This window comes from Notamacropus eugenii, chromosome 2 (genome assembly GCF_028372415.1).
Source record: "Notamacropus eugenii isolate mMacEug1 chromosome 2, mMacEug1.pri_v2, whole genome shotgun sequence".
Lineage (NCBI taxonomy): Eukaryota > Metazoa > Chordata > Mammalia > Diprotodontia > Macropodidae > Notamacropus > Notamacropus eugenii.
This window is the reverse complement of record NC_092873.1, coordinates 219,202,055-219,225,445: the sequence shown is the minus strand read 5'-3', so window position 1 is coordinate 219,225,445 and position 23,391 is coordinate 219,202,055. Positions and strand designations below refer to the sequence as shown.

General features: G+C 34.3%; 1 protein-coding gene across 8 annotated transcripts in view; it reads right to left on the bottom strand.

The window, feature by feature from the left end:
• EYA4 (EYA transcriptional coactivator and phosphatase 4) overlaps positions 1-23,391 on the bottom strand; it is a 315,711-nt gene that overhangs the window by 71,938 nt on the left and 220,382 nt on the right. For 6 of the 8 annotated variants that reach the window (XM_072643383.1, XM_072643385.1, XM_072643382.1 and 3 more), the window contains 2 exons: positions 8,783-8,907; positions 334-426 (listed from right to left, as the gene is read on the bottom strand). In XM_072643383.1, coding sequence (XP_072499484.1) covers positions 334-426; positions 8,783-8,907 — 218 coding nt within the window. Of the gene's footprint in view, positions 1-333; positions 427-7,416; positions 7,501-8,782; positions 8,908-23,391 lie in introns of all 8 variants that reach the window. The other 2 variants (XM_072643389.1, XM_072643386.1) reach the window with 2 other exon arrangements.

The following is a 23,391-nucleotide window of genomic DNA, read 5'->3' as shown; positions in this document are numbered from 1 at the left end:
TATTTCCCACTGAAGCCACCTATGATTATTTCATTGTCATGAGAGCTTCAATGTTAACTTTTAAAAAGGTATCCAAAATACACAAAATTCTATTTTGATTAAAATCTTTTTTGTAGAACCAGGTATAATTCTTGAAAACATGGATTTATGATTACTAGCCTTCTCTTTAAAAGGGAAGTGTTTTTTTCTTCTTTTTCACTTTGCAAAAGTAACATTTACAATTCTAAGAATTTTAACAGCTGCAGCTACTGTTGTATTTGTGAGGCTTATTTATGAGAAAGGACGATGAAAACGCCAATGTGTACATAACAACACATGAGCTTAAGGCTTTACCTGACCCAGTAAAAGTGTCAAGCGCTCCATCTCCAGTTGTTGTGGCTGTTTCACTGTTGTTCATGGGCTCTGTTTTGACTGCAAGAAGAGACACTATGTAGAAGAATAAGCAGACATGAGTTTTATTTCCAAATTTTTATACACAATCTCAACCCAGCTTGACAGTGAGATTTTCTAGATAGCATGTGCATGCAAAGGAAAAAAAATTAAATTTGGTAAGGTCTTATTAATTCATCTTCTAAAGCATGCATTTATATGTAGAACTTAATTCAGAACACTTTGGCTAACTAATTTCCTTAAGAACCTAGCTTTACAAGGCAGCTAATTTTAAGTAAAACAAAATTACATGCAGTTTAATTCTTAGCTCAACCACTGACACACTGATTTTCTAGTTAAGAGATTGAAGAAATATTTGGTCACTCCTCTCTACTCAGTCTTACTCATGATTAAAAGATACTCTTTGATCTTTCCAATAATTCCATTAAAAAGCACAGGAATAAAACATAAGACTATGTAAAGATATTGAACTGAGGACTAATTGATGCATTAGATAGGAAATGATATTTTATTTCCCACCAATATATTTTCTGTTTCTAGAAGAGATTAAGTAGAGACACAACTTACTAAGAAATTCCAAATAGTGAGGCTTAGATATAATATGTGATTTTGCATATCCTGGTATATAATTTCTATATAGGTATATGATTTGGTAACATGTTTTATGGGTGTTAAGGTGCATCACAAATTATCAGCTCTATTTATCAGCTGTATTTATTGGAGAAGAATATTTATTTTTTGGAGAGGAATATTAAAGCCAATGTATACATTGTGTTGTAGCATAAAGATTTTGCATTTTTTTCCTATTGTAGAAAAGATCCTGGAAAATGTCAAGGCAGAAAAAGATAGAAACCTAATTGTTTCTGAATAATTTCCTATTTAGCATCCCTTGAGATCATTGTGTCACAGAGGGAATAATATGGTCTAACAGCAGCAATAACCTGTGGGAATGCAAGGTGAGAAAGAGTTGAATATGACCAAGTATGTGGAAAAAAACATACAAAGTGTCATTGTTGATCACAGACTGAAGATATATGTGCAATGCTATTCTATTAGAAAAATAATCCTAATGGATGCACACAGAAACAATTAGGCAATCCTTCCAAATAATCAGAACTCATCAGATCAATACTTGAGTAAGAATCATTTTTTTAATCTGCAATTTGAGTGGCATGAAGAACTTATATGAGATTCTGCCTCTGTGTTCTATTCCTCTAATTGACTGGTTTCTCTCAGAATCTCCATTAGAAAATTATGTAATCCAATCATGCCTTCATTCCTCTCTGGAATCCACTCCTAATTATGCAGACTTTCTCCAACTTGGCAGTATGGATGCCTTCTTTCCTTCTCCCAATTTTTCAGTTTCTTTTTATATTTTGTCTTCTCTACTAGAATATAACATCCTTGAAGGCAAGGAACTTCATTTCTTCTTGAGGGCTAGTATAAAATTTTCAGGAACAAAGGAGATTTATATTTTGGAGAATAATGATTCTTTTTCATATTCATTAAAGATTCAATAATGATGGAAGCACAGAACACATGATGAGGAAAAAAAACAATTTTCCCGACTATGAAAATTGTTACACATTAGAAAATATGGATGGATTTTTTTTGATAACTTCATCTTGAGATGTTTAAGAGGAAGTCAGACTGACTGACTAATTAACGGTTCAGTTGTGATTCTACCTGAATGCTAAGATTTCCAATTAACTAGCATTTTCAGTTCTATGGACTAACCCTGTGGATGTACACAGATGGACATATACAGACAGAATGGCTATTTTCTTTGATGCAACACATTCTTCAACTTTTGATATTTGTGACAAAAATAGTACAATAAATGATCAACAAAATATGGTCAGGAAATGTTACCCAGGAATTTTAAATTTTGGCCCTCTTTGGAATTAAGTAAACCTTTATGGCATCTGTACAAGAAGGATAGCAATATTTGCTTTTTAAAAAATAAGAATCAATGAGAATTAATATTTCTCATTTTCTGAAGAAATAAAAAACATCAGAAATAAGCTATTGGTAATGAACATTCCACTTGTTATATGTGAGCTTACTTGAAGGCATGAGGGATAAAAGCACTTATGGTAATCTGCCTCTTTCCTATACTAACACATCTTATCTTTTTATGAAGCTTAAAAATACTAAGGTTACATATATAGTTATGCTTCCTTTCTTAACTGTACATTACGCATATCCTCATACCAGTTACAAGGCATCACCTCCAAATAATCAAGATTATATATAGTAAACTGCTGTTGGACAAAGAAGATTCAGTATTACAGGAGAGGAGTAGGGCTTATGGACATAGTTTTAAGCAGAAAAACACCAAGATATATTCACTATACTGAAATGTGTGTGTATTTTCAAAAGTATTAAAACATTTTAAGTTGTAGCTATTAGTTTGTTCTTTGAAACTTAAAATAATTATAGGATCAAACAGAGATAATCTAAATCTACTCCTTTTGTTTAATATGTGGAAACTTGAAATCTCTCCCAAAGCTAATGCAGATACTATGGTCTATAAAGACTTTTGACATATCAGGAGTGAGTGTTGTGACTCAGTTATATTGTCAAAGCTATACTGTATTTTAAAAACAGTGGAATATCTATTCTAAAAGGAAGATTAATTTAATGGTAAAGATGGGGAAGGAACTCTCTGTATGTGTATATGAATATGTAATGTATGCATATATACATAGACATATATGTTTGTGAATGTATGTATAGTGTATGTATAGAGATGTATACATATATGTATATAGGCATGTGTATTTGCATATATGTATGTGTACATAGCTATCATATCCATATAGATATTGAGAGTGGGATGGGGGCTATCTATATTTGTATCCCAAACACTTAGCTTAGAGCTTAACACACAGAAACCATTTTATAAATATTTATCATCTATTTACTTATTAAATATACATTGTCTAGGATATTTCAGTCATAGAAAACTAATTTATTCTTTAACTTATTCAAAACTTGAAACATTTCCTAGTTCTAACTTATTAGGAATATGCTGCTAGGCTCATCAGATTTCTATGCTATATATTGTGATTTTTTGGGGGGGGGTTAATTTCCACGATGCAAGGAAATGTTAGTTTAAAATACTACAGTTTTTTAAAAACACTGAATTTTTTTACACTATTTTCATGTTGTAAGAGGAATGTATATCCATAACAGGTAGGGGACACACTAATTCTATAATAAAAAAACTCTAAAGCTCTTATAGTTAGTCCATCTAACAAATCAATCACTTAGTTTATTGGGAAAAACAAACTTTTTTTTTCATGACCATGACTATTAGGGACAATTTTGTGGATGAAATTTTCTACAGGATAAAAATGACTGATTAAAATATAACTCACCACCATGATTTCTGAGCAAGATATGAGATGGGGAGAAGTGGTTGTAAATATGAATGTAATATGTACAATGCTACATACAAAGACTCTATGGACAAAGCCATCAATTTACACCACATTTTCACTGTCAACCAGCTTGTTATAGCAAAGTAGCTAACATGAATGAGAGTCTAGGCTAGAGAAGAATAAATTGGTCAAACCAATTTTATATAGCTAGATCTTTGATTTTATTGGGAAGGGGTAATTATTAAATCTGTAGACTTGGTTAATGTTGTACCTGTCCATTTTGCTATCTTTTAGCAACTAATGAATTGATAATTTTGCATTTTCCTCCTCTTCCTTGAAATCTGTTTTAGACCTGTCATTTTGACTTGGCAACAATCTGCTTAGGTTGTCTTTTGAGATGAATGGACTGCAAAGACAACTTGCCTTATCTTCAAAAAGTGCCTGTCCTGGGTACTGTAATCCCACATTTGGATTCATTTATGTACATTTTAGCTTTTCATCTCTGGAGACTAAGGATTAAATTGGTCAGAGATTTCAAGATGATTGGATTAGTCCCTACATAAATTTCCCACTGGACATCTCTCTGTACCACAAAGTCACGATGTGGAATACCTAGCAGTCTTTGTTCTGAAGAAGAGACCAAAGGCAGTTGGGTCAAAATGGTCACACTATGCAACACTGAATCAAGGTCATAAACAACATTTTTCCTAAACTATGAATGCTCTTAATAAATGGAATAGCCTACAGTTTTATTTTTTCTAAGTCAACATATTTTCTTGAAAGATACCTTCCTCTTAGTATCTATGAGTGCCACGTTGATTTCTTTCTAAAAATAATCATTAAGTTTTAAATTTGGCACACCATTCTAAAAGATGAGAGCTATTATGACAGTCATAAATAACATTTGTATCAAGAGCATTGAGATATTCTTGAATTTTAATACCACTGGCCCTGGCTGTTCTTAGATATATGGTTCAATCCAGTAAGCAGTTAAAGGCCTACTATGTACAGGGTACCACTATTTTCTCCCAGGGGAAGAATACATTCAAGAGATCTCCTTGACTGCTGAAGTTCTAAAATACTACACTTCTACTGGATTATGTACAATCACATTAGAAAAATGTATGTGAAACCAATCCAAATTTGTCCTTTGTTAAATTCTGATACACCTCTTCCCCAAATAATAAATTTCAGAGTTTAAAAACAAATCTATCATTTTTGTGGCCACTAATCTGAGTACTTTTATTATTGTATTTGATTAGTCAAAGTGGTCAGTTATTTATACTAACACCTTCCAGGAAAATAAAACTTTGTCACTTGAAAATAATTATCCCTAGATATTTGAATTCTTGAGAAAAACTCATCAGTGAAACAGTACCGACAAAAGAGTAACTTCATGAAAAGTAATTCAATCGCTTGCTATATTCTTGATGACTATGATTGAAAAGATACCATATCCTTATCCACATATCTAAATTCAGTCCTTGTGTATTTTTCCCATTGGAATAAGTTATTTAAAGAATCAATTTACTTTAGTTATTGACCTAACAATAAATGAATGATGATAGAATTCGTCACAAGACGTATCTTTTTAATTACATGAATTTTTTCAATTATTATGCAAGAGTTATTTATTCACTTTTATAGATTTACAACTCAAATTACAGTGGGAGAAAATTACTGAAAAGCTTTTAAAATTAAGATTCTAAAACTTTTACTGATAGCAACTTTATTTTAATGTTTCTGATAACAATAGCTAGCATTTATATAGCACCCACTATGTGGCAGGCACGGCTAAGCACTTTATAATAATATCTCATTAGATCGTCACAACATCGCTGGGAGTAGACACTATATTACAGTTGCAGAAACTTAGGCAAACAGAGATTAAGTAACTGACATAGTAATTGTCTAAGGCCACATTTGAACTCAGGTCTTGTTGGCTCCAGGCTCAGGGCACTAGCCATTATAACACTCTGTTGACTTCATTGCTTTCCACATTCAAATATGGTGACATGAAAACTACAAATATTTTAACTCAAGTAGAAAAGTAATGTCCCAAACACTTATGGAGGGGCATTAAGAATTCATAAAACCAGTATCATATTCTGCTTTTAGATAGCAACTTTGGTACATAATACTTCTTTAACATTTTTCTTGATAAATGTATATATCCTGTAGCTATTTACAATAAAGAAGATTCTTTTCATTTTTATGTGAAAGTTGAATTTTTTTGTTAACCATCTTTGACAGCTGTGGTTTGATGACTATATTTTAACACTGGGAAATAGGAAGGCAAGTGTTCCTATAAGGCAAGTACAGCAAATTTAAGAAAAAATTAAAATATAGTGATTATTGAAATAACAATACATTTCAATTTCTCATTTCAAAAATAGGATAGTCATATGGGTTAGCAAGATATTATTTATTATTTATATTATTATTTTTAACCAGACCCACTGTGATTTCCTTGCTATAGGTAACTCCCATGGAGGAAACTCTCTGTGCCACTTCAGATTAATACATCATGCTTCCTTTAGAACTATTGTTATTTTGCTCAACCAATGATCAGAACTATGATTTTAGCAATGAGAATAGAAAAAAAAATTTAACTATGAAAAAAGATATCAGGGACCAATTATGTTTACAATATTATTATTAATTCTAATCAAGAAATTACTAATATTATTCTGAAGCCTAAAGAAAACTAAGCCCATTCTAACTGTAAAAATTAAGTAAAATTAATGTAAATATTAGTGTAACTCAGTTCTCAATATCTATCTATATCTATCTATCTATATCTGTATCTATATAAAGCTCCTTTTTTTAGTCCTCAAAATAGTTCCCCAAAATGGCATCATGATGACTTTACAAAGAAAAAATAAAACTCTCCAACTTTTAAAGATCATATTAATTTTTATGCAGGTCAATTAGGTGGTACAGTGGATAGAATGCTAGGCCTGGAGTCAGGAAGACTCATCTTCCTAAGTTCAAATCTGGCCTCAGGCATTTATTAGCTGTGTGTCCCTGGGCAAGTCACTTAACCCTGTTGGGCTCCATTTCTTCATCTGTCAAATGAGCTAGAGCAGAAAATGGCAAACCACTCCAGTATATTTGCCAAGAAAACCCCAAATTGAGTCACACAGAGCCAGGTAAGACCAAAATGACTGAACAGCCTTCATGTCATATAGTTTATTAATGGACTGTGTTTGGATTTCATAATTCAAAATGAAAATGTTATTGTATTTCAGAAACTTTTTGACATTCTACATGAACTTGGGGACCCCTAAACATTGGGGATATTTAAAATTTAAAATCACTCTCTGCCTCCCTCCCAGCTCTGAAAAAAACAGCCAGATATCTCTTTTAACTGATTAGTAACTGGTCAGTTTATTCAAGACAGCTGCATGTGCGCACCTATCTCCAAAAGTGTATATTTTGAAAAATCTTTGTATAAAAAGCATTTTTTATGGTAGAAAAGTAGCCTAACATTTGGGGACTGTTAAGCAAAAACTATATTTATTTTTCTTGTTTCTCTCTTAAAAGTAATGAAACACACAGCCGTGGCACAAACCATAGAACAGAAATAAGGACACAGACCATAAGGGCAAACCCACACAGCCACACACATGCAGTATACCATGGTATCTCATACTTGTTGCAGAAGAAGGAGTGTTGCAACTCAGCAACCAGTCTGCAGTATTTAAAACAGTCATGGTGTCTCCTGAGAACAGGAATGGTATAATGGTTCATTGTTTGAAGGCCTGCTCAGTGTCTATGAATAATCTTCAATGCTTGTAAGTGTTTTTGCACTTTGAGCCAAGTCTTTTAACAGTGCTGTCTTGCTTTTATGAATATTATTTTATGTGGTTCATTTTATTCAAGTCAAATATATGCACATGATTTTTAGTGTCCTTGAAAACAAGTTTTCAGAGTTTCGAGAGTCTTTTAATCTTAATATTTGTACTTGATTTGAGTTTTAAATGCAATTGTAGTTAATCTAAAAGTCATCACTATGTGGTCTAATCTTTCTTCCTTATGTGCATAGAAAAGTCCATTGCTATTAACTGGAATTACGTGTACATAACGAGTGATAAATTGTCATCTATAAACAAGAAAAAGAAATAAGCTACAAAGAGTTTTGTGGAAAAGTTTTTTAATACAGGCAACTTACGATGTGCACAACTTCACACAGAAAATGATTTCAAAACTGAATATAGACACTGGACTTTCCTCTGCCACCCCCCCCAACAGTTAGAATAACTAAATTATGTTGATAAATAATCATTATTTTTTTAAAAAAGCATTTCATGGCACCAATTTGTATCTGATCACTTCGAATAGTCTCTTGTTCAGAGCAGTTTGAATTTCTAACTTATTGCAACAATTATTTATATGTTACTTATACACATGGAATATATATACATTATATATAATATATATCATGGAATATATTTTTTAAAAGGTAACAATGTTAGCCCTATTTTGAACAAATAACCAGTAACCTTGCCCTTTGAAAAGAAAATTTTGAACACTTGTTTTTAAGTTTTTCCCAATTCAGCAATCATTGTGAGCACTGGTTAAGTCAATTTCTTGGTAGCTTTTATTATTATTAAATTCAGAGTCAGAGTTCAAAAACCATGCTTTGGATGCACTATCTATCAGTCTGCTTTTTTTGAAATCAGTGTGCAAGACTCCCTTTTCTCACCCTTAAATGAACTTCTCAAAGATATAAATAGGAAAATGAAGTGTGAACCCCCAGCAATATGACGTGCTTAGAAACTGAACCAGTTGTTTATTATCCTTAAATGTTTCCAGTTTTAGAAAATGACAAAGAAGAGAAATAGAGTTGACCTAATAATAAATCATGCATTCTCTAAATACATATTTGGGCATAATGAGGAGACTTGGTGTTAATTAAGGAGACTTTTACTCGTTTATTAGCACATGCCTAGCACCGAGCATTGAAATTTATATTCTGTCCAGCTTCTGGGTAGTATACTTACCTCCCGTCCCATTTGTTGTAACTGATGCGCTGCTGAGATTAGATTTATCCAGTTTGGAGCTACCAGGAGTATCACTACTTCCAACAAGAGTATGAGGACTTGCTAGGTCCTGCATTTCCATAGACCTGTTAGAGGAGGAAGCAGCACAGTAAAAAGTTGAAATCCCAGCAATCATTCTTTAATAACCAATACATGTTATTCTGCTCAGGCATGTGGTAAGTTATGTTACAGTTGTTAGGACTGTTACTAGATACTGTAATAATAAGGATAGGAAAATTGAAGTTTGAATAAAATTGGTATTTTAAAAATCAGTGTATCTTAAAAAAAGATTTCTGCTGTGGCTCAAACTATAATTTGTTTTACCACCACTGCTGCTAGTACAGTTTCAAATAAGAAGTGTCCTTCTATCTTTAAAGAATCAAATAGAAATTCATTTTTGGTCCAGACCTGTGAGAGGCAGTGTAGTACAGTAGATAGTAAGGTGGTCCCTGTTGTAGATTCGTGAGGACCTGGGTTTAGTTTCTGCCAGTGACAAATACTGGCTGTCTAAGCTTGGACAGTCTTTTAAGTTATTATGCCCCAGACAACTCTCTAAGGTTTTAAATTGGAGAACAGTTGCTTATCTGTACTTGTAGAGGGCGTTTCTTCACCTAAAATTTTCTACATCAATTAAATTACAAAATGAAATGTATATAATTAAATTTTATTATTTTAAAAAATTGCATCCCAAATTCAAAAGAATGATATTTATCTGTTCAATATTGTAATTTCATTTTTGTACAAAAAGAAACTTTTCCTCTCTAAAAAGATAAAGTGCCATTTAGCCTTTATAATACAAATACATTAATCACTCAGGACCTAATACTGCTCATGAGCCTATATAGGAACACAGCCTATATGGGGAGGTGGGGGTAGGATTTGGAAGAGAAACAGGCATGTATCACATTTGTATGTATCTATGTATGCATGTGTGTATGTGGACACATCTATGTGTCTGTCATCTATATGGACAAGAAAGTATGTTGGCAAGAATAATCATTTCATAAAGGCAAGATATGATCCTAGGATATATAAAATACATTTCCTCTGCTTTGTTTTATCGTAAGAAGCAAATCTTCCTGCAAATTGGTCACTGGTGATTAATCAATATAATCACAAAAGTCTGTTTAATTTTCATTTCCATGTTAGTGAAATTTTGTGCTTGTTGAATGCTGATGACAATATACCCTTGATAGCTGTCTTCTACCACTGATGGGTAAAGACTAGCCAATTGTCACCAAATCATGAATAAGGGCTAGAAATGCAACCTAAAGATTACTCAGGGTATGGATTGGTATATGTGAAGGATATTGAACTCAAACAAACTAAAACTGAGCCTATATAGAACATGGATTATAATCCCTTTCTTCTTAGATGTAGAATATTAACTTTCTTGGTGTCTTTACTTCTACACTGAGAAGTAGCACTGAACTAGGTGTCCAAAGATCAGAGTTTGAACTCTGGATCCATCATTTATCATTTGACCTTGGTCAAGAAAAGAGACAGTTGAAGTATAGTTATACTGCATTACTCGGTTTTCTACCAATATGTTCTATATCTTTTATCTCTATGACATGTACTTATTTTATATATTTAAAATGTTTTTCCAACACTGTCCATCCTCCAGCTCTAGTTCCAATGCCACTTCATTCAGAGAGTTTCTTGTGATTCTTTCAAATGGAAATGAAATCTTTTATGTATAGCTCAATTTGTTTTTAGCTCTCTATGCATTGATATATTTTATATTGCAATATCTGTGCAAATTTATCTCCCTTTGAAGGCAATTACTATATCTTTCTCATCTTTGTAGCTTCCAGAACCTAGCAAAATGCATTTTAAACCTGTAAAAGTACATTTCATAGTACACCACCAATAACAGAGGGTTTATTAAAGTCAATTAGTCCCGAATGTATAAAGTAATAGAAAACCATGCTTACAGGTAATACATAAGATGATTTTATGCGTAGGTTCAAAGAAACCACCAATGAGGTCATATTCGGATGCCTCATTGTGTTGAACATGTGTCCCTGGGTTACAGGGCAGGATTTCAGGAGAAAATGAACAAAACCAGGTCCCACCCATTTGGAAGGATTCTGATTACAGGGTGGATCATGGAATGAATATTTGTTTTCTCTGAGTCACAGAAGCATAGATTTTGAGCTAAAACATACCTTACCGGATATCAAGTCCAACTCCCTAAATTTCCTCATTGGAAATAGGCACAGTGAGAATAAGTAACATGGTCAGGGTGACAGAGTTAGTAAGTGCCTGAGGCTAAATTTGAACTCAGATCTTAATGACACTAAGTTCAGTACTCTACTCAATACTTCTTAATAATACTTAGCTAACGTTAGATTGTCACATCATGTGCAGGGAGAGGAATTTTGCAACTGCAACAACTATCAGAGATCATCTATTAAACAAGGGAGGGACTGTGATCTCTTTTGAGGCTGAGAATACCCTTCTGAACTCTTGAAGTATTCAAAGAAACTCTAAAGTTCCAACTGTGATTCTCTAGTTTCAAGTTCCCTCACTGAATTTGGTCCCTATTAGCTTCTTGCCAATTTTTGGTGGTAATAAAAGTGGACTAGCTAAGGGTTCATCCAGTAAGAAATGGTATTAATGAAGTTATAAAAATTAGGTGCTTTAAATTGTCTTGATGTCTACCCATTCTCAGTTTACTGCTGCCAAGAAAATATCCATTGTATTGTTTATTATAAACAAATTTTTAAAAAGTTTAGTCCAATTCCGTCATTTGGAAGTAGGAACACAGGTTTGCATAAAGTAAGTAGAATTGTTTATATTCCTCTATTCCCCTTTTTTTCAGATACCAGTTTCTGTAACTCAGCATTTGGTGAATACCACAGTCTGTCATATAAATGAAGCCATATAATCAAGGTTCTAGTATTTGCCCTTGACTACCTCTTTAACCTGGAAGATGACATGAGAAGGTATCATGGTACAAGGGAAAAAAAAAAACTGGCTCTGTATCTGACTTCAAATCTCACCTCTGAGGATTACTACCTGTCTGACTTTGAACAAATTACTTAATCTATGTGGATTTCAGTTCCCTCATCTGTAAAATGAATGAGGATGGAATAGAAGACCTCAAAAGTTCCACCTAGCTTTAGACCTCTTAATATCCTCAATCTTCCTGTCTATAAAATAACGATAATGTTATTCTCTCTCCATATCATAGAAAGGTAGAAAAAATGCATGTAGAATGAGGTGATTTGCTTAAAATCAAGATTTTAAGCCAGGTAAAGTAATTAAGATGAGATAAAATGACAAATATAATGACTATAATACCTTCCACTCTTTTTTCTTGGTGTTTTGGAATTCAGAATTTGATTGAATGATGTTTGGTTGTGGGCAACACTTTTAGGCTAGCCATTGAAGAGAATACTTATAGTTATTGAACTGAAGCTAAAGAATATAAAGGACAAGGACCTTTTCTCATTTAGCCAAAGAAAAGAAATTTAGGCACAAATCAGGAGACTTGCTCAAGGTCACACAGGCACTAAGTAACTGAGTCACACAGTAAATCAGATTTAATTTCAATCAAAGGAGTCATACATCTACTTTCAGTGTTGTTTCCTAGGCACTTGTCATATGAACTACAATCTCTTTAAGAAAGGAATCTGGGTCTTTTCTTTATGTTCTTTATTTATACAACATGCATGTTCATTGGACAACATTAGGCAGTGAGAGAATTCTGATGTTAGCTCATAGTTCTCTACATCATCACAAATGTGAACAGGTCTTCAACATTTTGCCTTTTAGATTAACCATTGATAGTGGAATATGAGGTGAAAGGGATGAGAGTTTTTTAGATGAAAATGCCTCTTTATATAAATATATATATACATACTTATAGACATATGATACATTATATATATAGTCTTTTCAAAGAAGCATTATCATATTTTATCAAATTAATGACTTTTTGATAGAGCTCTGGACCTGGACTCAGGAAGACCTAAGTTCAAATCCAATCTCAGACATGTATGACCCAGAGCAAGCCACTTCATCCTTTTTGCCCCAGTTTCTTTATCTGCTAAATGAGAATAAAAATAGTCCTTATTCCTTAGGGTTGTTTTGAAGATAAAAATGAAATTATATTATTAAAGTACTTTGCAAACCTTAAAGTACTATATAAATGCTATTTTATTATTACAACCATTATTCATGAGAACAAATCCTTTTAATTAGCTATTTCTTTTTCATTTCATTTTCCACTGGACAAAATATTTTATTCAATTCACTAATCAAATATCAATGTTCTTTCCATTATTTAATTAAAAAATGTAGTTTCATTTGCAACCAATAATTTCTGCTCCCCAAACAACTTTTATTCATTGGGGAAAATACAACAAAACCAAAATGTTTTAGCAGTTTTGTTTGAAAGATGTAAGGCTCAAACTTCATTCAGATCAGTTGTAGACTCAAAGTTAAAAAAGTAAAGAATTATTATCCTATACTTAGCAAGAAAGTGAATGGACCACACCAGCAAAAAACTTAATGTTTTCCATTATTTCAAGAGACATATGGTGCTCCTATCATTTAGGAAACCAACCAGTGAAGAACGAATGTTTTTAACTGGATGAATGTAAAGATGAATACTGTATTGTGAGTAATCCTTACTAGCATCAGTCATCAGATCTAAAGCCTTCTCTTTGTAGGACTGATAACATGCTTAGAACCTTTATAAGCAAATACTGATATTATCTGCAACAACAAAAGGAAATCCAGGGTAATATACTGCATACAGGAATAAAATATGTAAGTCTATCTTGAAAATGGTGAAGATGAACACCTTTCTATGTATTTCTACATAAACCATATATTTTTTAAAAAAATGTAATCATTTTTATTAATTATTAGAAATAAAACACTGGATAGTGAATCAGGAAAAGTGGATTCAAGTTTCTGATCTGGTACTGGCATGACACATTTTTAGAAAGCCCACTGACAGCCCCACTCATACTCCTTCCCTAGTTTATAGAATTCAACTTGCTGACAAATGTATTTCATCCACAGACAGTCATGTTGTATTCCATTCTTTTATATGCCAAGACATTCTGTCTCTTTATGGGGTTATTCAACCCATTCACGTTAAGTGCAAGGAAGTTAACACCTGCCATTAGGGATCAGTGAGTGAAATGTGATGAGTGAGCACTGTGATAAGTGTTTGGCATTAGGAAGCAAAAATAAAACCTCTGTGAAAAAAGATGTGGAAAAGACAGCAAGACACCAAGGAGAGTTGTGTGTGAATACAAACACAAACATTTAACATACCAACCTACCAGGAAGCAAGAGTTATGATTGTGTTATATTTCATATGATAAGCAATGCCAGGAGAGATCAGGGAACTCCCTTGTAACTTCAATCTTTATGACATTAAAAGACTTGATAGTTACTATGGAAAAAAAATTAAAAGTCAGCCTGGCATCTTTGTGATAGGGACTCCAAGCCCACTTCTCATCTGGTTTAATAACCCATGGAGTTAGTCCAACTACAAAGTTCCTCTCTGAAATCAACAGGAGCCCAGCTCTTATATCTCTTTGCAAAAAGCAAGATGAAATGAGTCTGGTATAAATATTCAATTGGAAAATTACAGCCAATCTACTCACACTTTGTATTGAGTGCAATTCAAAACTCTCCCACCTGGTACTGACTGGCTCCCTTCTGTCTACTAGGCATTGGCAGGTGGAAGGCAGGCTGAAGCTTAGGGAATCTTTTCATCTGCTAGGGCAAAAGAGGGGCAGGTAGGAGTGGTGATATCACAAACATCCAAGGATTTAATTATGATACTGTCTTTTTTTTCCCAGATGGAAAGCACCAATTAGAGTCAGTAATCCATTTGCAGCATCCCTCAAGAAATGAAAAGTTTTGGAAAAAATATTGTATATTTAATATTTTTATTTTAATGAGATTATGCATACATAAACACACACACACACATATACGTGTATATTTGTTCCACGACTTAAGTCACAAGATGAAGCTGTTATTATTACACTCAGGTTCTTCTCTACCTTTTATCTGGAAAGTATAGATAGAAGGACTGATTTATCAGAAGGACTAATAAAGTTTGTTGATTTGCTCTGTAGGATGCAGGGTGAGAAGATTCTTTGGATAATCATCCCTTTAACTCCATTGTCAATAAAATTTTTAAAAATTGTATAAATGAATATGATTTCCAACAGTTAACATTTTTGAGGAGGTGCAGAATGTTCCAAAGTGAAAGAATTCAAGAAGATTTATGTCTGATACTCAATATAAGCCTTCTTGAAGAATAAAACTTCATTAACTTGCATCAAAATAATTCAGAAATGTTGGTAGTTTGACTGGGTCTGTGTTTACGTTCACAGTAAAAAAAACATTTGCCAACGTAGTGAAAAAGTAAAATGTTTTCATGAGAGAGAGAAAAAGAGAGAGAGAGAGAGAGAGAGAGAGAGAGAGAGAGAGAGATATGGAGGGAGGGAGAGAGAGAGATTTTGTTTTGCTAGGCAATCATATGGAAAATCTAAGAAGAATGATGCAATGCAAATCTTCCTACAAATAATTCCTATGCTCACAAATGAGACACTGCTTAAGTAGAGTTTTTGACTAGCAATACATTGGTAGTGACTGATCTGAATTAGGATATTTTGTTGTTGCTCAGTTGTTTCAGTCACATCAGACTCTTCATGACCCCTTTTGGTGGTGGTGGTGGTGGATTTCTTGACAGAGATACTGGAGTAGTTGCCATTTTGTTCTCCAGCTCATTTGAAAGATGAGAAATTGAAGCAAACTGGGTTAAGTAACTTGCTCAGGGCTATACAGTTAATAAATGTTTGAGACAGGATTGAACTCATCAAGAGGAGTCCTGATTCCAAGACCAGTACTCAACTCACTGCACCACCCAGTTGTCCAAAATAGATACAGAAAAGTAATAAAACTGCATATGTTTCAGACATTTGACTGTCAAACTCGTCTTTAATTATGTTAATAGAAGACTTTTGAGGTGTTGCTGGATTTTCAAATTTGCCATAACCTGTCCCCCTATTGTTGTTGTTTCTCTTTAAAAGCCATATATTCAGTTAGCTTGGTATATATTTATTTTTATTATTAACCAGAGTTTTTAGAGCACTATAAAGCTTTAAAACTGTTTTTAAAAATATTATCTCATTTTGTTCTTCCAACAACAATGGGAGGTGTGTACCATTATTATTGCCATTTTAGAAATGGGGAAAATGAGGCAATTGCCTCATTTGTTGTGAACTGCCTAAGGCATTTTCTGCTTTTTTTTAAAATTGAAATCATCATTATTTGATTCTTAAAAACCATAAATACAACATAAGCAGCAATATCTCATTTTTATTGTATTTAAGTGAAAACTGTATTACTTGGAATTGAACATTTTCCACTATTTGCAGTTCAAAATGGACTAGGCCAAGCTAGGAACCCAAAAATGAAGATAACTTCTATTTTATCCCTCAAATAAACAGTTCATCGATCAATAAAAGTTTACATTACATATTAAAATTATCTTTCAAAATAAAGTTAAAAATTTCAAATCCTAACAATTTTAAGGTAGTTAAACAAACGTTTTTGAAGTGATTTCACAGGAGCTATGGTTTGGTGGGAAGAAAACTGGATTTAGAGCCATGTGGGTGATTAGGATGGTGAACAAATCAAAACCAATGCCAGAACTGGAGTCACTAAAGGTACTAAGGATGTTTAGTATGGACAATCTTGAGAGGGTCTTAAAGATATCTTCTAGAAGTATAATGTCTGTCATATAGATATGAAGATGTCTTTTGCTTCACTCCAGAGGGTAGAAATAGAGTTTATAAAGAGGTAGATTTTTGTTGAACATAAAGGAAAGCCCAATAACTAAAACTGTCAAAATGTCAGGGGGGTGAAATCAAGATGACTGAGTAAAACAAAGATTTGCTATTGCTCTCCCAATTCCCAACCAAATACTTGTAAAAATGACTCTAAAGAAATTCTGGAGTTGCAGAATCCACAGAATGATGGAGTAAGGCAAATTTGCATCCTAAGTCAGCCTGGAAGATTGATGGGAAGCATCTATTCCACCAGAGTGGGAGCAGAGTGCAATTCAGTGTGCTGCAACTGCCGAGAGGGGACCTGATCAGGTCTAGCAGGTGGGGGAATTGAATCATTGGCACCTGTGGTGGTTTTCAGACTTCACAACTTCACAACAATTTATCCCCAAAACAGTGAGGATAAATTGGAAGGTTAGTGGAAGAAAAACTGTCTGATATGTGTGAGAGGGTAGAGTGGTCTAACCCCAGGCCCAGGGTGGCAAAGGGGGTGGAGGAGAATGTAGTAACCACAGCAGCAGCAGGGGCAATAGCAGGGGCTGTTTCTGCAGCTCTGGGGTCACAGATTGCGGGACCATGCAGCAGCTGACAGTACACCACTCCACGTTCATTGGAAACAGAGAACTACCTTGACAAAGAGCTCAGAAGTCAAGTAATTGTCTGGGAAGAAGAGCAAACAAGAGAAAAAAATCAGACTATAGAATCTTACTTTGGTTACAAGAAAGATCAAAACATACAACCAGAAGGAGACAACAAAGTCAAAATTCCTACATCCAAAGCCTCCAAGAAAAATTTAAATTGATCATAGGCTATGGAAGAGCTCAAAAAGGATTTTGAAAATCAAGTAAGAGAAGTAGAAGAAAAATTTGGAAGGGAAATAAGTCAACAGCTTGCTAAAGGAGACCCTCAAAAATGCTGACAGTAACACTTTAAAAAATAGATGAATCCAAAAGGCAAAAGAGGTCCAAAAAGCCAATAAGGAGAAGAATGCCTTAAAAAGAAGAATTAGCCAAATGGAAAAGGAGGTCCAAAAGCTCACTGAAGAAAATAGTTATTTCAAAATTAGAATGGAACAGATGGAGGCTAATGATTTTATGAGAAACCAAGAAATCACAAAACAAAACCAAAAGAATGAAAAAATGGAAGATAATGTGAAATATCTCATTGGAAAAACAACTCACCTAGAAAATAGATCCAGGAGAGACAATTTAAAAATTATGGTACTACCTGAAAGCCATGATCAAAAAAAGAGCCTAGACATCATCTTGCATGAAATTATCAAGGAAAACTGCCCTGAGATTCTAGAACCAGAGGGCAAAATAAGTATTCAAGGAACCCATAGATCCCCTCCTGAAAGAGATCCAAAAAGAGAAACTCCTAGGAATATTGTGGCCAAATTCCAGAATTCCCAGGTCAACGAAAAAATATTGCAAGCAGCTAGAAAGAAACAATTCAAGAATTGTGGAAATACAATCAGGATAACACAAGGTCTAGCAACTTCTACATTAAGGGATAGAAGGGTGTGGAATATGATATTCCAGAAGTCAAAGGAACTAGGACTAAAACCAAGAATCACCTACCCAGAAAAACTGAGTATAATACTTCAGGGGAAAAAATGGTCTTTCAATGAAATCGAGGACTTTCAAACATTCTTGATGAAAAGACCAGAGCTGAAAAGAAAATTTGACCTTCAAACACAAGAATGAAGAGAAGCATGAAAAGGTAAACAGCAAAGAGAAGTCATAAGGGACTTACTAAAGTTGAACTGTTTACATTCCTACAGGGAAAGACAATATTTGTAAGTCTTGAAGCTTTTCAGTATCTGGGTAGTTGGTGGGATTACACACACACACACAAACACACACACACACACAGCAAGGAGTGAATTGAATAGGATGGGATCATATCTTAAAAAAATGAAATTAAGAGATGAGAGAGAAATATACTGGGAGGAGAAAGGGAGAAATGGAATGGGGAAAATTATCTCTTATAAAAGAGGCAAGCAAAAGACTTTTCAGTAGAAGGAAAAAGAGCAAAGGTGAGACAAAAACATGAAGCTTATTCTCCTCACATTTGACTAAAGGAAGGAATAAAATGCACACTCATCTTGGTATGAAAACCTATCTTACAATACAGGAAAGTGGGGGAAAGGGGATAAGCAGGGTGGGGGGGGATGATGGAAGGGAGGGCAGTGAGAGGAGGGAGAAATTTGAAGTCAACACTCTTGGGGAGGGACAGGATCCAAAGAGAGAACAGAAGCAATTTGGGGAAGGATAGGATGGAGGGAAATATAGTTAGTCTTACACAGCACGACTATTATGGAAGTCATTTGCAAAACTACACAGATATGGCCTATATTGAATTGCTTGCTTCCCAAAGGGAATGGGTGGGGAGGGAGGGATGAAGAGAAGTTGGAAGTCAAAGTTTTAGGAACAACTGTCAAGTATTGTTCTTACTACTAGGAAATAAGAAATACAGATAATGGGGTATAGAAAGTTATCTGGCCCTACAAGACAAAAGAGAAGATGGGGACAAGGGAAAGGAGAGATGTTAGAAGAGAGGGCAGATCAGTGATAGGGGCAATTAGAATGCTCAGCTTTTTGGGGTGGGGGGAGGGGAGAAATGGAGATAAAATTTGGAACCCAAAATTTTGTGAAAATGAACATTAAAAGTTAAATAAATAAAAAAGAAAAAAATTAGAATAGAGAAGATGGAAGTTAATGACTATGAGAAAACAAGAAATTCTAAAACAATACCAAAAGAATGAAAAAATAGAAGACAGTGTAAAATATCTCATTGGAAAAACTGACCTAGAAAATAGATTCAGGAGAAATGATTTTAAAATTTTTGTTCTAACTGAAAAACACAACCAAAAAAAGAGCCTTGACATAATCTTCCAAGAAATTATCAAGGAAAGCTGAACTGATATTCTAGAACCAGAGGTTAAATAGAAATGGAAAGAATTCATTAATTACCTCATGAGAGAGACTTCAAAAGGAAAACTCCTAGGAATATTGTAGTCAAATTCCAGAGTTCCCAAGGTCAAGGAGAAAATATTACAAGCAGCCAGAAAGAAACAATTCAAGTATTGTGGAAATACAGTCAGGATAACACAAAATCTATCAGCTTGTACATTAAAGGATCTGAGAGTTTGGAATATGATATTCCAGAAGTCAAAGGAGGTAGGATTAAAACCAAGAATCACTTACCCAGCAAAACTCACTATAATACTTCAGGGAAAAAATGGTCATTCAACAAAATAGAGGACTTCCAAGCATTCTTGTTCAAAAGACCAGAACTGAAAAGGAAATTTGACTTTCAATTCCAAGAATCAAGAGAAACATGAAAAACTAAGCAGTAAAGAGAAGCCATAATCAACTCATTAAAGTTGAACTTGTTACATTCATACATGGAAAGATTATATTTTTAGCTCATGAGACCTTTTTCAGTATTAGGGTAGCAGGAAGGCATGTGTGTGTGTGTGTGTGTGTGTATGTATGTAAGTATGTGTGATACACACATACACAGAAGGCACAGGGTGAATTGAATATGAAGGAAAATACCTAAAAAGCAAAATATACTGTTGAGAGGAATGTACTTGGAGAAAGAGAAAGGGAGAGGTAGAATGTAGCAAATCATCTCACATAAAAGAGACAATAATCAGCCTTTACAGTGGAGGGGAAGAGGGGCAGATCAAAGGGAATAAGTGAGCCTTACTCTCATGGGATTTGGCTTAAGGAGGGAATAACATACACTCAGTTGGGTATGGAAGTCTATTTTGCTCTGCAGGAAGTCAGGGAGGAAGGGGATAGGAGAGGTAAGATAATAGAAGGGACAACAAATTGGGGAAAGCAATAATCAGAAGCAAACACTATTGTGGAGGGACAGATCAAGGGAGAGAATGGAATAAATGGAGGGCAGGAAAGGTCAGAGTGAAACTTGGTTAATTTTTCACAACATGACTGTTATGGAAGTGTTTTGCATGGCTAAAATTGTAGGATATATATGGAATTATTTGCTTTCTCAGTGAGGGTAGGAGGGGAGAAATGGAGAGAATATGAAACTCAAAGCTTTTAAATAAATATTAAAAATTATTTTTGCATGCAACAGGGAAATAAGATGTATAGGTAATAGGGTATAGAAATCTATTTTGCCCTATAGAAAAATAGAGGGAAGGAGGATGGGAGAAGCGGGGTTGATAGAAGGGAAGGCACACTGGAGTAAGAGGCTGATGGGATGCATGCTGTCCTGGGGTGAGGGATGGCAAGAGATGTGGAGAAAATTTGGAATTAAAATTCTTGTGGAAGTAAATGTTGAAAACTGAAAAATAAATAAATTATATATTTTTTTCAAAAAGCAGAATTAGCCAAATGGAAAAGGAGGTCCAAATGCTCATTGAAGAATATAATTCCTTCAAATTAGATAGGAGAAGATGGAAGCTAATGACTTCACAAAAAATTATAAAGAAATTATAAAGCAAAACCCAAAGAATGAAAAAAGTAACAGACAATGTGAAATATCTCATTGGAAAAATAACTGACCTGGAAAATATATCCAGGAGAGACAATTTAAAAATTATTGAACTACCTGAAAGTCATGATCAGAAAAAGAGCCTACACATAATCTTTCAAAAAATTACCAAGGAAAACTGCTCTTATATTCTAGAACAAAAGGGTAAAATGGATATTGAAAGAATCCCCAAATAGCCTCCTGAAAGAGATGCCAAAAGGAAAACTCCTAGGAATGTTGGAGCCAAATTCCAGAGCTCCTAGGTCAAGGAGAAAACATTCCAAGTACATAGAAAGAAACAATTCAAGTATTGTGGAAATTCAATCAGGATAACACAAAATCTAGCAGCTTCTACATTAAGGGATCAGAGGGCTTGGAGTATGATATTTCAGAGGTCAAAGGAGCAAGGATTAAAGCCAAGAATCACCTATGCAGCAAAACTGAGTATAGTACTTAAGGGGAAAAATGGTCATTCAATGAAATAGGGGACTTTCAAGCATTCTTGATGAAGATATCAGAACTGAATAGAAAAAAAAAAACCAACAAACCCAAAACTTTCAAGCACAAGAATCAAGAGAAGCATGAAAAGATAAACAGGAAAGAAAAATCATAAGGGACTTACTAAAGTCAAACTGTTTACGTTCCTATATAGAAAGATCATCTTTGTAACTCTTGAGGTTTTTCTCAGTATTAGAGTAGTTGGAGGGAATATATGCATATAGACAGAGGATGCAGGGTGAGTTTCATAGGAAGGGATGACATCTAAAAAAATAAAATTAAGGAGAGAGAGAGGAATATATTGGGAGAAGGAGAAAGGCAGAAACAGAATGGGGTAAATTATCTCATATAAAAGAGGCAACAAAAAGCTTTTAATGGAGGGGAAGAGGAGTGAATCTTATTCTCAACATATTTGGCTTAAGGAGGGAATTACATGCAAACTCAATTTGGTATGAAAATCTTTCTTACAATATAGGAATGAAGAGGGGAAGGGGATAAGCAGGGGTTGAGGGGATCACAGAAAGGAAGGCAAATGGGAGTAAAGGATAATTAGAAGTAAATACTTTTGAGGAGAGACAGGGTCAAAAGAAAGAATAGAATAAATGGGGGGCAGAACAGAATGGAGGGAAATATAGTCTTTCACAACATGACTGGATTTGACTGTGTAACATGACACTGGCACAGGATCGCTCAGCAAGGCATGCCCACATAAGAAAAGGTGCTTTGTTCTTTGAGCAAAGCAGAGTTGAGGCAGCACAAAATAAACACAGGATGTGTAGATTTGGAGTATCCACCCCAAATATTCACACAGACTATCTGTGCCCAACCTGTGGCAGAGCATTCTGAGCTCCTACTGGTCTGATCAGCCACAGTTGGACACACTGAAATTTCACTTTACGATGGTGATGTCATTTTGGTCCTCTTCAAAGATGAAGGGACAACAACCAACCATTCCCTCTTCCTTAAATTATCTATGACATCCCTTTCTTTTATTATAAATCTTGTTAATCAACTAATTCTTTCCTTTTTAATATATAAAAGCAAAAGAAACAAGCATTTATTTAGTGCCAGAAGGCACTTAAGCCAAGCTAAGCTCTCTTTAATCTCATTTGATCCTCATAATAACTTGGGAAGGTAGATGTCATTATTATCCCCATTTTATAATTGAAAAAACCAAGGCAGCCAGAGGTTAAGTGACCTGTTCAAAGTCTTAGTTGTAAGTGCCTTAAATGAGGTCTTTCTGGTTCCAGGCCCATTTGTGAATAATACTCTTTTCACTTTACCACCAAATTAATATCTGTCTCTTCTTCACCATTTGCTTTGCATCACTATTCTAGTTTATTTTTTCCTTAGTTCACACATGGATAACAGTGAGACAGAGAAAGGGATGGAGGGAGGGAAAGAGAAAGGGAGAGAGACAGACAGACAGACAGAGAGACAAAGAGAGAGAGAAAGAGAGAGACACACAGAGAGAAACAGAGACAGAGAGAGAGACAGAGAGAGAGAGAGAGGGAGAGAGAGAATGAGTATTTTTTACTAATCAGTCATATATAAAGTCTAACAAAAAAGGATACAATGCAAAGATATCATTTACATGACGTATTACTTTGTTACTCTTTTATTCGATTTTTCTTAAAGATTCAAGTTCCATGCTTTCCTCATACTATTCTCTCCTTCCCTTCAATTAATCTTGCAGAGCACTGAAAAACTGATCTAAGCACTGCTTTACTA